The 16,800-nt window shown below is 39.8% G+C and overlaps 1 protein-coding gene and 1 pseudogene across 2 annotated transcripts; both read left to right on the top strand.

The window, feature by feature from the left end:
- Window positions 1-3,578: 3,578 nt before the first annotated feature.
- LOC308096188 (transcription factor HES-5-like) lies at window positions 3,579-4,597 on the top strand (annotated as a pseudogene). The gene is made up of 2 exons (XR_013935128.1): window positions 3,579-3,838; window positions 3,962-4,597. The product of XR_013935128.1 is annotated as a transcription factor HES-5-like (transcript).
- Window positions 4,598-13,799: 9,202 nt separating this feature from the next.
- her12 (hairy-related 12) lies at window positions 13,800-15,821 on the top strand. Its single transcript, XM_080443526.1, has 2 exons — window positions 13,800-14,039; window positions 14,561-15,821. The coding sequence occupies exons 1-2, from the start codon at window positions 13,974-13,976 to the stop codon at window positions 14,942-14,944; spliced, it is 450 nt and encodes a 149-aa protein (XP_080299652.1). The 5' UTR covers window positions 13,800-13,973; the 3' UTR covers window positions 14,945-15,821.
- Window positions 15,822-16,800: the final 979 nt, after the last annotated feature.

The raw sequence follows: 16,800 nt of genomic DNA on the forward strand, positions 1-16,800 counted from the left end.
GTTCCTGTAGTTGTGTTGCTGAGACAATTTTATGTAACAGTCCTATAAAAGAGAATGACTGCACCTCATTTTATGAGTAAATTGACTCTGATTCTGAAGACTGAATACTAGCTAAATATCGCATGAATCATAACTTCCTAAATCACCAGCATTCAAGCAAACAACAGCATGGACTGCAACGGTCAGAGTCATAATTCCCCAACAATAGATGTAACAAAATATTCCTGCGACCCTGAAATCACTTTGTGTGATTCATAAGTGTGAGGAAAGAAATAGGATCTGAGGAAACTTTTTGAACTGAGGACAATAAAATTGTACATAGTATAGAGTTTCTTTCATGGAGATGTTATCTTACCTTGTCTGCTGATTCCTCATGGTGAATGTGTTGTATGTAAACATGACGTCCAGTTATCCAAGCCTATGTAGCGATATAAGAGGTGTTTAGGGTTATGACTTTGCTCTCTCAATCCACCTACTTATAGTAGCTCTCCCATCGCTTTAATGGGATGCTGGTTCTCACCACACTTGGCCAATCACAGAGCGATATTATGACAATGGGACGTGCATGAATTAGTTGAATTTGTGACATACAATGGGCCCCAACATAAACAAACAGGTTGTAGGGGCCCTGCAATGCCCTCTGGTCACTCAGCCCATGTGCCATGACATGGCAACATGATTCCTTGTGCATTGTAGGTCCTGCGAGTGATATGTGGTGGGAACAGAGAGTAAAAACATCTGCCTCAATAGACATTGTAAGAGGCTGCAAAAGTTTACATAATGCTAGACAAGGATTGTGTTAAGAATCGGGTGCTGCAGACATTGTGGTTGAGCTTTCTCTTTTTTCACTTTTAACGCTAATATTGAACAAATCCTTTGACAAAACATAAAATCAATTATTGCTGTAAATATACTAATGTATATGTACATATATATGTGTATATATCTCAATATTCACAACGTTTCACTTCTCGCATAGATATGCCACCTCAACGCCTCTAAAAACACACACACACACACACACACACACACACACACACACACACACACACACACACACACACACACACACACACACACACACACACACACACACACACACACACACACACACACACACACACACACACACACCTTACTATTCCCACTTATTTTTCTTATTTCACTTTCCGGCTCTATTTCAGTCTCAGCCAATTCTCACGGTAAGTGTCTACCATGCTTGATTGGGCGACAATAGTGTACGATGTGTCCAGATGGCCTCCCTGCCTGGGAGCCCTGCATATTGACTACACACACACACACACACACACACACACACACACACACACACACACACACACACACACACACACACACACACACACACACACACACACACACACACACACACCCCACTGTGTTCCTGGGTGAGCTCAAGAAATATTCTTACATTCATCTAGTGTCTAACTCTACTGCCATATATCATTTTTTTCAAGCAACTTTTCTTTTGCTTGAAAATCCTTTATTTGTTGTCACTTGTGTAATGTTTACTCAAGTACTGTACTTACTACGATATTTTTTACTGGAGTATTAACAATTTTCAGTACTTATACTTCTACTCCACTACATCTCAGAGGCAAATATTGTACTTTTACTCCACTAAGATTATTTGAAAACTTTAGTTACTGGTTACTTTGTAGATTTTGATTATTATTACAAAGCATACATTAACCACTTCAGCCCTATATACATTTCGGCCATTTGAAAACAGCCGATCTACCAGCTGACAATGCGTTGCGGTGTCACACATTGTGAGCTTGTAGATCTGCTATTTTCAAAAGGTTTATACACATTTTATACATTTGAAAACTTGTAAATAGGGACATTCTGCATAATGAGTACTTTCTACTTTTCGTACTTTAAGTACATTTTTATGGCAATTCTTTTGTACTTTTACTCAAATAAATGTAGAATTCCTGGCTTTTACTTGTAAGTATTTCTACACAATTGCAGTATTGGTACTTTTACTTAAGTAAGAAATGTGAGTGAGTACTTTTCCCACCACTGTTAGCTGCTAGCAACACGGTCGTACGACGTCGTATAAATGAGGCTTTTGACAGGGCACACTTCCTTTGTGCAGCCGGCCTTAGTGTCATTAACACTGAAGTGTGGGAAGCCTGGGAGCGCTCAGGCTCCCACGTTCCACTGAGCCAGGAGAGGAGTGTGTGGCGGGGGGGGGGGGGGTGGTGGCCGGTGGCACGCAGGCCAGCCAGCTGTGGGCTGTGTGGCTGTGTGTGAAAGAGGGGTGTGTCGTGTGTGTGTGTGTGTGTGTGTGTGTGTGTGTGTGTGTGTGTGTGTGTGTGTGTGTGTGTGTGTGTGTGTGTGTGTGTGTGTGTGTGTGTGCGTGTGCGTGTGCGTGTGCGTGTGTGTGTGTGTGTGTGTGTGAGAGAGTGTGAGAGAGAGAGAGAGAGAGAGAGAGAGAGAGAGAGAGAGAGAAAGAAATATTGAGACAGACGGACCAAGAGAACACGTGTGAGAATGAGAGTGTGGCTGAGCAGCAGTGTGGCTGAACAGTGTGTGAGTGTGTCAGGTGTGCTTGTGTGCATAGGTAAGTATGTGTGTGGGCGTATCTGTGTATGTTTGTGTCTAGTCTTCTTCTGTGTGTGTGTGTGTGTGTGTGTGTGTGTGTGTGTGTGTCGGTGTGTGTGTGTGTGTGTGTGTGTGTGTGTGCGTGTGCGTGTGCGTGTGCGTGTGCGTGTGCGTGTGCGTGTGCGTGTGCGTGTGCGTGTGTGTGTGTGTGTGTGTGTGTGAATGAAAGAGCATTGAGTGGATGAGAAGAAGTGACATTTCAATCAGTCCCATCATCCCAACCTCAGCAGCTTTGTGAGGATGGAGTCCCTAATTCCTCTTTTATGAAAAGTAGAAAAATCTAAGTAACAGCTTTAATGTCATTGTCAAAGAGGCAGACGAATGGACGAGAGGTCAGACCAAAACACGTATGAACGTATTATTTTATGAATGTATTAAAAAATAGCACTCAAACGCACAAACTAATATAGGTATGTAGATTGTGCAATATATTTCAACATGAAACACTTTAGCACTCTGATGTGAAAGTGTTAAAAACACCAAAAAAAGTTCAATTCATCCTCTCTTTAAAAGAAAATACGTTATTTTCTTCCTAAAACGCATTAAGAGGCCATTTTCTTTATATCCGGGCCAAAAACACATGAATTGTTGCGTAACTCTGGGAGTGGGGACCACCACGTCAAGCCGGACGTGGATCTATTCTAATCGCTGCTCCCTCTGTCACACCCACGTGTGCCTGGGCGGCTGAAGCACTTTGTGTTCAATTACTTTCTGGCAGAGATGACAAGAGACAGCGGCATGCTTCCCTCCGGGGTCACCACTTTCCCATATCAACAGAAGCACTGAGTCAGTCTCCCAGAGCCCCCTCACACCCCTCACACCCCTCCACTACCCAAACCCCCCAACCCCCCCCCCCCCCCCTCTCTCACCCTTTCTCTCTCAGTCTATTCCTCCACCTGCTCCCTAGAGACTCGGTCATTGTCTCCACAGCGATAAACACTTCACTGAGCATGTGGCAGCCCTGCGTTCCTCAAAGCCCTTCCCAGCACTACCATTGGCTGGTGACTGTGAGAAACTGCAGCAAGCCCAAGACCCACACATTCATATGGAGATTTGGCGCTATAAATACTGGGGCCGGGCCAGAGCAGAGGCCAGAAGAGCTATCAGCCTGAGCAGGAGAAGCACTGACTTCCACAACTACAGTATAATGGCACCAACAGTTTTTGGACAATTGAACTACTCCAAGGAACACCTGACTCCAACTCATAAGGTAAGCAGAAACACTACCTCTGAAAAATCCCAGTTGATTTATCTATATGTATTCACAGATTACTTTTTCTTTTATACGTTCATAACATTCAAGTTGACTAATCTTTTGGTTTTCCCTCTCCAGTTGAGAAAGCCGTTGGTGGAGAAACTGCGTCGGGATCGCATCAACACAAGCATCGAGGCGCTCAAATCCCTGCTGGGTCCCGAGTTCCTCAAGCAGCAGCCAGACTCCAAGCAAGAGAAGGCAGACATCTTGGAGATGGCCGTCAACTACCTGAGATGTGGGCAGCAGCAGAAGCAGCATCAGCTTCAGCAGCCTGCAGCCACCTCTGCCCCAATGGCAGCCTGTGACGGCTACACTAGTTGCGTGCAGGAGGCCATCGGCTTCCTCTCCCAGTGCGAGGTCAGGAGTCAATCCCATGGACGTCTGTTGAACCACTTTCAGAACCTGCATGCATCTGGGAAGTCCCCCTCGAGTACCTACAAACTCTCCCCACCTGGCTCACCGGTCCACCAGGCCAGCGCTAGCAAGGGTGTCAGCCAAGCCCACTGCCTTCTCTGGAGACCCTGGTAAATGGAGGCGTTTCAGTACAGAATCCAGTCTATGAATGAACCCCATGGGTTGCAAGTTGAAGACTGACAGAACTGCTTCTGTGTTGTTGAGTAATCATCAATGTGAAGAAGGGGCATGATTTTTCATGCCATGGTATTCCTTTGGAAGGACTGATATGAAATATTTCAGGTTGTACTGAATATGTATCAACACATGTTATACACTTCTCAATTGAGAGATTATTTTCATTGCTCCTGTGGTTTGACCTGTTGTTTGACCCACGTGGGCTGAATTTATTGTGGTGTCTGTGACACTTATTTGAAATGATTTGATTTGTTCAAACTATATTTTTCTGATGAGGTATCACCGAATGATACAATGTATCAGCTTGGTGTTAAGAATTTAACGCATCCACATACATGGATCCCATGGATCGACTCTTACTGTAAATCTTGTTGTGATTATATCCTGTAATATGACTACTAGTAACCATTATTTGGCTTATGTGTCAATGTCTAGTATGGCATTGGTAACTGTTAATAACTACTATAGATATGTTTTGTGTCTTGAATTGAATACCTTTTGTAAAGGTACTTTGTTGTCACAATATGCAACTCTTTGTTAAAAGAACCTGTTTTACTTCAATGAGAAGTATGCCTTTGAACTTTTGAAAAATAAATTGAAGACTTCCCATGAAGTTTTTCAAATGATAAAAAGTTGTTTATTCCTTTATGAATAGATATCCTCAACAAGGATAATGAAACCATGCATTCTGTATTTGATATTTGTAGGTGTGTAAGTCTGTCTAAATCTAAAGCCTAGATTTATGCTCACATACTTATCCAGAACAACTTACAAGGAGTGAGCTTCAAGGTAACTGACAGGCGACAGGTGACTTTCATATTCACTGCTGCAAGAATCAAACCTATTAACCTATAAACCTCTTCTTCAGTTACAACCTATTTGTTTCTAACTACAAAGACTTCATACTAGGATAAGGATTTGACTAATAGGGTAGGTTTCCCTTTATGTAATTAATAATATAATATAATATAATATAATATAATATAATATAATATAATATAATATAATATAATATAATATAATATAATATAGCACATAACATAACATATATATTATATATAAAACTACATACCTATAACTACATGCCTATGTACACTGTAAATTAAAATTGATTATATGCCATTTACTGGTGATAGATTTCACATGATATTTATACCTATATTTATATCTGTAAATGATACCCTATGCTAACCTGGTCAGGGTAATCTTTAGGTCTTGAAGACTATTTATATATGATTTGTACTGGTGATTGAATGCACATGATACCTATGCCTCTAATTCTATTTACTGATGGCTTATACATTAGGCATAGTCACAGAAATCTGATGAAGTGCCAATAGGCTGGAAACGTCACATCCAATGGTGTAAAAGGGAACCAAAGCTTTTTTTTTTTTGCTTTGGAGCATGATCCAGTGTGCGGAGTCTATTTTTCTTTATACATTAGACATACCTGACCAGCTCTGGGTGGGTGCAGAGGGCCAGGTTGGATGTTAAATTGTCTTTTATACTGTCTTTTATATGAATAATGGTCCTATTTTAATTAGTGTTACCCAACTACTTATTCTGTACTTGTTGTGTAACCTTACCTGTATTTTTGTTTCATCCTTACTGCGGTGCTGCACTGGACTGTCACCAGGCCCCCATTTCTGTGGTGGCATTGATGAGAATGCTATGCTGTCAACTGCCTGTATTGTATCACAAGCCTGTCACAAAACCTCTTTCACAACTTTTTGTCTTTGCAAAAGTTGCTGGGACTCTGGTATGTCCTGGGAGTTTCTCAGGGTTTAGCAGGCTAGCTAGGCCAGATGGTCTGGCTAAGGGTGCCCCCTCCACCCCCCTATGACAAGAGATCAAACACCGTAGCTAATGTGCTGTGTAACAAGACACACTTCTATTGTTCCTGTGTTGGGGCCAGTGAATGGGTACAGAGTGTGGGAAACAGGAGATACCACACTCACAGAGAAGAGATGGCTGACGGGAACACTGCCACTGTGCTCTGCCACAGGTCTGGGATGATGGTAAAGACTTTATGGCAGGAATTCAGACTGCTCAGCCTGTTGGTGGGTGGGTAACACACACACACACACACACACACACACACACACACACACACACACACACACACACACACACAGACACACACACACACTTATCAAATCTTGGCCAGGCAAATCCTTAATTGTAATGTGCAATGGCAAAGTTGACACTAAAGTCTTTTAAGAGAAACCAAATTCCCAATTGGTTGGACAAATTAAACCTTGTATTCAAAATAGTTAACACTGTCCTGAAGCCAGACAGACAGTCCTGGCCCTTGTGCCAAAGAGCCAGGACCGTTGACTTGATTTTTCCCAGATGGTCTGAAACATAGAGTTCCTGTTTGTCCTGCAACAAAGGATCAATTAACATTCCCAGTGGAGCACTGAGGGAGCAGCCTGATTTTGTAGCTTATTTACCCTGATTTGTGGGGACTGGTGGGAAACTAGCAAGACAGAGCTACTCACATAGTGCCCATGGGGCTGGCTTCACATCTGGGATCTGCCAGTGATACAGACACACTGCCAGCCCCAGTCATAATGGTATTAACTTGACAGCATCAATGAGTAGTTCATTTACAAAAGGGACTTTGGAGACCTTCAAGAGTTTTTTTTTTTTTACAGGCACCAGGCAGTTGTTTTCTATAGTTACAGTGATACACAAGTGTGTGTGATAAAGAACTGTTATGGTGATTATAGGCTATAGTAAATATATTATATTTGACTGTCCACCCTATTCCCTGGATGGACACAATGATAACAGACTGAATCATTTATATTCACAAGACATCTTAAAAAATAATTTGTAATGACATAAAAAAGATATGATCAAAGTTTTAGAGTATGCATGCTAGGCCTAGCTAGGGATAATACATAGCCTAATAATTAGGCTGTGTGTGTAGCTTAGCTGCTGCAGACTGAAGCTATGTCACATGCTGTCAGAACCTTGGACAGATCCCGTAGCTGTGAGGTGGAGACAGAGCCACATATCGGTTTGAGGAACTCTCGTCAACAGCCCTAAATTCAGATGAATAGCCATGTGGTGCCAATGCTCTAACGACAAAAGGCCCTGAGCTTTCCCACAGTCAGCGTCCAGTCGGGGTGTGTGTGTGTGTGGGGGGGGGGGGCTGAATTATTGCCAGGGCAATAACACAATAGGTCTACATCCCGAGCAACGATCGGTCGCGCTGTGATTGGAAGTTGGATAGATCTAAACAGATCACAGATACAAATTCTGCATTTTATAAACAAGACGGCTATGTACATAACATCACGACCGTCCCTTCAGAGTTCAGACCATGGTGGTGTATTAGCCCTGATACATATTGACTGTCCGTCATGGATGAACTTCAACCTGGTGTTTGCACTTTTCCCCTTTTTGGTCTGTACATCTACATAAACGTTCAGATTTCAAATATAAAGAGCTTGCCCTATGGCCATGGATGTTACAATCGTGTACGGGCCCTAAGAAGTACCCATATCTTCCGTATTGTTCAATAAAAAGCATTTTAATCCAATCGGTGGACATTTTCTCCGTATTTTCACCAAATGCATTCAACCTCGTGACCCTATCGGTTGGGAGGTGTATTGCACCCTGATACCTTATGAGAAAATGGCCACCGATCGGATTAAAATACTTTTTATTCAACAATAATGAAGATACGGTTACTTCTGGGACCGTACATAATTGTAACATCCGTGGCCATGGGGTAAGCTCTTTATATTTGAAATGTGAACGTTTATTTAGATGTACAGACCAAAAAGGGGGAAAGTGCAAACACCAGGTTGAAGTTCATCCATGACCGTCGTGTGATCCATGGATAGGTGGTGTGTGTGTGTGTGTGTGTGTGTGTATGTGTGTGTGTGTGTGTGTGCGCGCCTGCGCGCGCGTGTGTGCGTGCGCAGGCGTAGGCTAATTGCCTGTGTGAGTGCGCTCGTTTGTTAGGTCGTGTGACTGGAATGTGGAGGACGCCTTTACACGAGCGTACCTCTTCAATCTCCTCCTCCCCCATCTCCTCCTCCTCCCCATGTGGACGGAACTCGTGCTTAACTGCCACACTTCCTCAATCTTCTGACAGCAGGCGGCCTCACGCCGAAACGCAACTGTCATATTCAACACAGCTATGTTTTTCTTTTCATTCAGTCTTATCTCACATTGTATGGAGTTACATTTGTGTCTTTATTAACCAAACAAAAGAAAAACATTTGAGAGAGAAAAAATATAAACAGAGCAAAGAATAGTTTTGAAAGAAAACGAATTAAAACAGCAAGCAAAAAATAATAATTTGTAAGCAAAGGAAATTATATAAACAGAACAAAAAATATTTTTAATTAAAACAAATTAAAAACGCAATCAAAAAAATATATTTGCAAGTAAAAAAATAAAAGTTTTGAAAGAAAATAAAAAATAATTGAGAACAAAACTTTAAAAATTCAAGAGTAAAAAAATAAGGAAAAACGGTTTAAACTACATAAAACAAAATACTTAGTAAAATGTTTGGGTAATAAAATGTGTTTAATGTTTTTTTTCCTCATTTGCGAATGAAAGTTGTTTTTTCTGATTGCAAAATGCAATCTCTCTCTCTCAAAACCTATGTCTTTGGTCTCGATTTTTTTTTCTCTCTCTTGGATTTGTTTGTGTGAGGGGTTAAAGTTCAGAAGGCGGGTCCTACGCTGATAGATGTAAGACACCTCTCCATTGGTCACTTAGAGTCTGAGTGACAGCTCCCCCTTCCTTATGTAGCTTGTTGAATGCAGGGATGGAGGTGTGTTACGGCCAGCATGGTTTTTTGATTATTATTATTATTAGCAGTTTGCAAAAAAAACAAAAAAACATGAAAGTATAATGCAAGGTCAGCTAAGAGTATTTAAAACCTAAGAAAGATGACTTGTTTCCATTGGGGTCCTTTGTACTCAATTCATAGAGACATTTAATGACAGACAGATATACACTACTATGCAAAACATCATAAAAACAAAAACAAAAAAAATATGTACAGTAAACAGTTTGAGTAAACAGATTGATGGAATACTTTATTAACAGTAGGATACAGAGGTACAATTGTACAATGATTGTTATAAGGATAACACAAAAAGGCTTGTTTCCATTGTGGTCCTCTGGGACTGAGGTCAGAGCTCCATTCCAACTCTGGACGCTACACTATTCGTTACAATATTGAGCATTTTAGGCTATTAGCAATTCAGATGATTCCCTAATGTTAGGTTTCTGTTCTACTACAGTTTGTGATCTGTATTTAAAATTGTTGTATTGTTGTTACTGTTATAGTAGGCCAGTGGTTCCCAAACTTGGGATCGGGACCCTCAGAGGGGGTCCCCAGATTAGCTTAATGGGCAACATTGTTTTCTCTCTCAACAGTAAACAAACCAACCTATACAGTATAAGTGTATACAGGGTAACACATTTCTAAAGTGACAATTTAATGACTTTTAAGACCTTTTTAAGGCATTGTGCGCTTGTAGTTCGGCTATTTTCACAATATTTATCTGTGGAACCTAGTCAAACTAAATCTGATTTCTACAATTTCAAGTGCTTGTCAGGGTGGGTGGTCCCCAGTTCAAGTATGATTATTTTGGGGGGTCCCCAGTTCAAATATGATTATTTTAGGGATTCACAGCCTGAAGCACACTATCAGACGAAACGTTTCCAAAGCAGTCTATCTGGAATGGGCCTGGCCAATAGGCCAGTCACTTCAGCCTTGCCTTAATTAGAATAACGAATATAACATAAAATAATGTAGCTTTATTTTATAATTTCAAAGGGTTCCGAGGCTGTGAATCCCTAAAATAATCATATTTGAACTGGGGACCCCCCAAAATAATCATACTTGAAGTGGGGACCACCCACCCTGACCCAGGCATTAGATTTAGTTTGACTCGGTTCCACAGATAAATATTGTGAAAATAGCCGAACTACAAGCGCACAATGCCTTAAAAAGGTCTTAAAAGTCATTAAATTGTCACTTTAGAAATGTGTTACCCTGTATACACTTATACTGTATAGGTTGGTTTGTTTACTGTTGAGAGAGAAAACAATGTTGCCCATTAAGCTAATCTGGGGACCCCCTCTGAGGGTCCCGATCCCAAGTTTGGGAACCACTGGCCTACTATAACAGTAACAACAATACAACAATTTTAAATACAGATCACAAACTGTAGTAGAACAGAAACCTAACATTAGGGAATCATCTGAATTGCTAATAGCCTAAAATGCTCAATATTGTAACGAATAGTGTAGCGTCCAGAGCTGGAATGGAGCTCTGACCTCAGTCCCAGAGGACCACAATGGAAACAAGCCTTTTTGTGTTATCCTTATAACAATCATTGTACAATTGTACCTCTGTATCCTACTGTTAATAAAGTATTCCATCAATCTGTTTACTCAAACTGTTTACTGTACATATTTTTTTTTGTTTTTGTTTTTATGATGTTTTGCATAGTAGTGTATATCTGTCTGTCATTAAATGTCTCTATGAATTGAGTACAAAGGACCCCAATGGAAACAAGTCATCTTTCTTAGGTTTTAAATACTCTTAGCTGACCTTGCATTATACTTTCATGTTTTTTTGTTTTTTTTGCAAACTGCTAATAATAATAATAATCAAAAAACCATGCTGGCCGTAACACACCTCCATCCCTGCATTCAACAAGCTACATAAGGAAGGGGGAGCTGTCACTCAGACTCCAAGTGACCAATGGAGAGGTGTCTTACATCTATCAGCGTAGGACCCGCCTTCTGAACTTTAACCCCTCACACAAACAAATCCAAGAGAGAGAAAAAAAAAATCGAGACCAAAGACATAGGTTTTGAGAGAGAAGGCATTTTGCAATCAGAAAAAACAACTTTCATTCGCAAATGAGGAAAAAAAACATTAAAAACATTTTATTTAGCACAACACATTTTATTACCCAAACATTTTACTAAGTATTTTGTTTTATGTAGTTTAAACCGTTTTTCCTTATTTTTTTACTCTTGAATTTTTAAAGTTTTGTTCTCAATTATTTTTTATTTTCTTTCAAATCTTATATTTTTTTGCTTGCAAATATATTTTTTTGATTGCGTTTTTAATTTGTTTTAATTAAAAATATTTTTTGTTCTGTTTATATCATTTCCTTTGCTTACAAATTATTATTTTTTGCTTGCTGTTTTAATTCGTTTTCTTTCAAAACTATTCTTTGCTCTGTTTATATTTTTTCTCTCTCAAATGTTTTTCTTTTGTTTGGTTAATAAAGACACAAATGTAACTCCATAACATTGGGCTGATTTTCTGTGAAGAACGTGTCTCAGTGAGTAGCGGCCCACACATGCACACGTGTATCCCCGGCTGCTAGACACTCACCCTGCTCACCCTTGATGTTAGGGTGGTCTGGACTCTGGAGGTCTGCAGATTGAGGCAGTAGAGAGAAATGAAAAGCTGTAAATTGTAGGTGAAAATAGATGGCTTCTGGTAAATGCTAAGACAGAAAAACAACAACTATCATTACTTGTGCAGTGTGCACACAGCGCATGTTTTCTTTTACTCATTTACACCTATTTCTTAGATACCACATATTTTTCACAATTTTAGAATAGAATATATTGTAAAATATGTACAATTAGTATTATAAAATGAGTACAACACACACACACACACACACACACACACGCGCGCGCGCGCACGCACACACACACACACACACACACACACACACACACACACACACACACACACACACACACACACACACACACACACACACACACACACACACACACACACACACACACACACACACACACACACCTAAGAAGAGATTGATGTAATAAAGTAGAAAAATAACTGAGAATGTCAGTTCAAAACAAATGTCAATCAATGCTCTACTACAAGAAAACCTTGTTACAGTTTAAGCATTCCAAGACAAACAATATATGCTACTCATATGTCTTCTGTATAACTCACAACTTTGACACAGTCAAGTTAAACTTTGATTTAGGCTACACAGATTTAGCACATTAATTGCTTTAAAATCCCAATAATGCCTTACCTTACCAAAATGTAAACAGACCACAAGGGATTTATGTGTCACGTTAAGTAATAGTGAATATAATGATTATATATTTAGAGTATATCAACAATGAATATATGAGTGAATATAAGTAAGTCTCACAATAGTTATCCTTAATCTGTCATGGTTCTGTAGCGTATATCCCAGTAATCCATGTTCAAGTGTGTGCCAGAGTCAAGCAGGAGTCAGTAATACAAGTGAACAGAACTGCACGTCTAATGGGACCAGGCTTGGTTGTGAAGCCTGATGATGTATTGGTACGAAGGACTGTCCAAGTCATATTATCCAGTTTAACTCCAACTACAGAGCCAGCCTCCTTAACCAGCTTGTTCAGTTTGTGATGCTGTTGTCCAGTTAAGGTCCAGTTCATAAAATGGACACTTGAAACCATTTGTTGCATTTTATGCCCTGGTTCTTTCATGTGCACTTACAAGTGCACCCATGCCAGGTTTCACACCTATGTCATGAGTCATTAATGGCCTTTGATTCTTCCTCCTTTGGAATTCCTATGAGCCACTCAGGAACTCAGCATTCAAGCCTACAGATTAGATTATTAACACTTAAGAGCCACAAATTAAAAGCATAACATGTTGGTAAAATTGAGCTAGAACATTATTTGATCTTTGTTTCGGATGGTTATTCTCTTACCACCTTGGCTCACATTTGGTTCTATTTGCTCTATATGCAACTTCTGTTTCTGTTTAATTTTATGAACTTTTAATAATAATAATACTAATAATATTTATATTGTGCATTATCTAGAATCTAGATACCCAAAGCACTTCACATTGAAGGGGAAATTCATGTGTGTTGCACTCAACTGGCTGATGGTATGTAACATTATGTATATAGTTTTCATAATGAAAGGTCCATGAGACCCCAGATATTTGAATGCATTAAAATGCTTTTAAGAAAAAAAGGTTTCTTTGAATAGGCAAGAACAGGATTCAGCTATATTGCTTTATTTGGGTAAAGCATTTGGCCTGATTGCTTACTTAGATGTTTCCTTAATAGCCACTGACTCCTGTTTGAAGATTTGAATCACCTAAGTGTGTCACATATGCTTCTTTTTTTAAATCAACAGCTAACTAATTACTATTTCAAATGTAATATAATGCTATATGATTCTAACCTGTGTTGACCAGATAACATTTTCATTACCTGTAGCTTATCTTGAGAAACATCCCTCCCATAGCCTACTGCCCTTTGAGTTATTGATGTGTTGTGTCTCCCATTGTTGTGGCGGACGGCCCACTGGTCTCAGAGTGTGGGAACCCCAGCCTAGACTGTGCCACATGGCTTTGTTATGCTAATCTGCCAGTATAAAATGGAGCAGAGCTCCTCCAGTGAGGCCAGATAAACATTGTATTCCAGAAGGAGCTGGTCACTATTTCCACACAGACATGGCTCCCTGTTCCACCACCTACTCCTCTATCCACCATATCAGACTCCCCGAAAGAGACATCAAAGTGAGTACTGACTATTCAAGGGGCTTATAAGTGACTTTTAAATGTTTTGCATCTACTGGTAGAAATGTCTGACTATTGTTTTGGTATTTTTGATTACAACCAAACTCAAACTCCACACCACAAGATTACACCAAGTAAGGAGTGGGTGAAATGATTTTGTGCAAGCTTCCTACAACTGCTGTGACATTCAGAAAAAAAACTAAATGCTATCTACATGTATACAATATACATGATCAATGTACATTATGGGGAAATAAGTGATGGGGACAGTAGGGAGCAGTGACAATAGAAATGAAAATAAACAGAGTTGAAATGTGCATAAAAGGTAAAGGTACAAGAATGATACAGAGGTATTTACTGTACATAGTCTATGCAAATATATTTACATAGAATATGAAATATATACAGTCATGTGTTTCAGGTATACATATGTGTGTATACAATCAGTGTGAGGGCGGAAAGGTCAAAGTACCATGGGCGTAATCACAAACTTAACCCAGTCACTCATCTCTCACCCTCAGTTAAGAAAACCCATTGTGGAGAAAATGCGACGGGATCGCATCAACATCTGCATTGAGCAGCTCAAGCTCATCCTGGAGAAAGAGTTCCACCAGCAGGACCCCAATGCCAAGCTGGAGAAAGCTGACATCCTGGAGATGACCGTGAGCTTCCTGAGGCAGCAGCTGCAGTCTGGCCGCTACAGCCAAGGATACTCTCATTGCTGGAGCGAGTCTCTGAGCTTTCTCTCTGTCAGCCCCAAGAGGGAGCCCTCCTCCGGCACTCCTCCTCTCCAGGGACTCCAGCAGGCCCAGAAAGCCAGCAGTTCCGCCCCAGTCTGCTCCAGCCTCAGAACTACCACCCTCCTGGAGAGCATCACCAAAGATCCAGTCTGGAGGCCTTGGTAGTGACACTGGTATAACCGAAACCTCCAGAACTTGAGGGGAAAACCTTTCTTTCTCATTGTGTAGGAAATTTGCGTTTCCCTAATCTGCTCATTTGTTGGTGGGTTTATCTTATTGTCTCATCACATTGATGGACAAATAGCAATATTAATATTATTATATATTATAAAGGCGTTCACTTTTTCTTTTTGAAGATTGTTTTGCCTTAATTTTAAATCAGACTGTGGTTTGCATTTAATTTAGCATTTAAAAACTGGAATTGTATTTTGAGTGATGTTGATTTTTATTTTTCCAAACCATTGTGAAATGATTGCATACTCCAGTTCTTACTCCAGAGTTAATCTTTGGTCTGCTTGATGTAACGGTATCTTCAAATACTGTGCTTTACTGACAGCTATTTTGAGAATATTTCTCTTCTGTTTTGAATTATCTAAAGCCACATGTTTATGTTTACAGATGTTTGCATCTTCTTTTAAAAGGACAAGTGGTATGTGTGTATGTATGAGAGTGAGAGAAAGTTCTTTTCACAGCATTTTTATGCTTTATTTCTTAGATAGGAGAGTGTAGCGAGACAGAAACAAGGATAGAGAAAGGAGAGACATGCAAGACAAGACCGGGAGCCGGATTCAAACTCGGGTCCTTGCAGCTCAAAAGGAGCACATGGTCTGTGCACTAATTGTGTGTGTGTGTGTGTGTGTGTGTGTGTGTGTGTGTGTGTGTGTGTGTGTGTGTGTGTGTGTGTGTGTGTGCGCGCGCGCGTGCGTGCGCCATATGGCGTTTGCATTTTTATTGAGTGCTCTTGTTACATTGCTATCACATTTTGGCTCTTAAAATGCATTTGTATGACAATTATCAATAAAAGATACAATCATTAAAAACATTTGTTGTTCTAGCATTTTTCCTTCATGAGAAAATAAGGGAGGGTGTCTCTGTTAGAGCACTCCAAAAGCACTTTCGCATTGTAATGTAAGCAAACATCAGCTAAGAGCTCTGGGGCCCGTTTCACGAAACCTAGTTAGCAGATAAACTCAGGATTTATCAGCTATCCTGGATGAATTTATCTTGGCTTAGCCATGAATCGGTTTCATGACCAGGCTAACAGTAACAGCCAGGTTTAACTCATCCTGTTGCATTTACTGTTCATTAAGCAGTCAATCTGATCCCAAACCAATGTGTTTTTCCACACTAATTAAATTCTTGTGTGTTTATGTTGCCTTATTTTTAATAGCCTGCATTAAAATAACACAGGTACACATTGCCATTAAATTACTACTTAAGCCCTATATACTTCCTTGTACATAAAATTACATAAATATGTATGCTACAAAATCTCTTCATGACAGCTTGTGAGCTTGTAGATCGGCTATTTTTGCTATAAAAAAAGAAAAAACATTAGAAAGATTCTACAAATGCTATTAAACATTGTGACCATCATCATTTTTTATACTAATTATTTGTGATGTCAGACTATTGTATGTGAAACCATATTTATGGGCGATCTATTTTGCTAGGCCTATAGGCCTATGTGTGGAATATATACTGTCAATCACTGGAGATAGGCTACGCACAGGAATATCTATCAATGTGTCATTAAACCAGTGACATTTTTATTTTCTGCTTATGTCAGATTATTGCCTGAACTATGGATTCTTTATAAAATTATCCTTACAAGTTATTTGATTACTTTTGTTCATTTGGATTGACTTATGAACGCGTGGAGACGCAAATGAATGCATGAGTGTGCGTCTACAGTAAGTAACCCTACAATTTTGAGCATCGCAGAGATGCTACTTGAATTTAATGAACATTTGGTATACTGTGCACGTTGGAGTGATCTATTCAATAGATTTATATAAAAC

This window comes from Gymnoscopelus braueri, assembly GCF_963280865.1.
Source record: "Gymnoscopelus braueri genome assembly, chromosome: 12".
Classification (NCBI taxonomy): Eukaryota; Metazoa; Chordata; class Actinopteri; order Myctophiformes; family Myctophidae; genus Gymnoscopelus; species Gymnoscopelus braueri.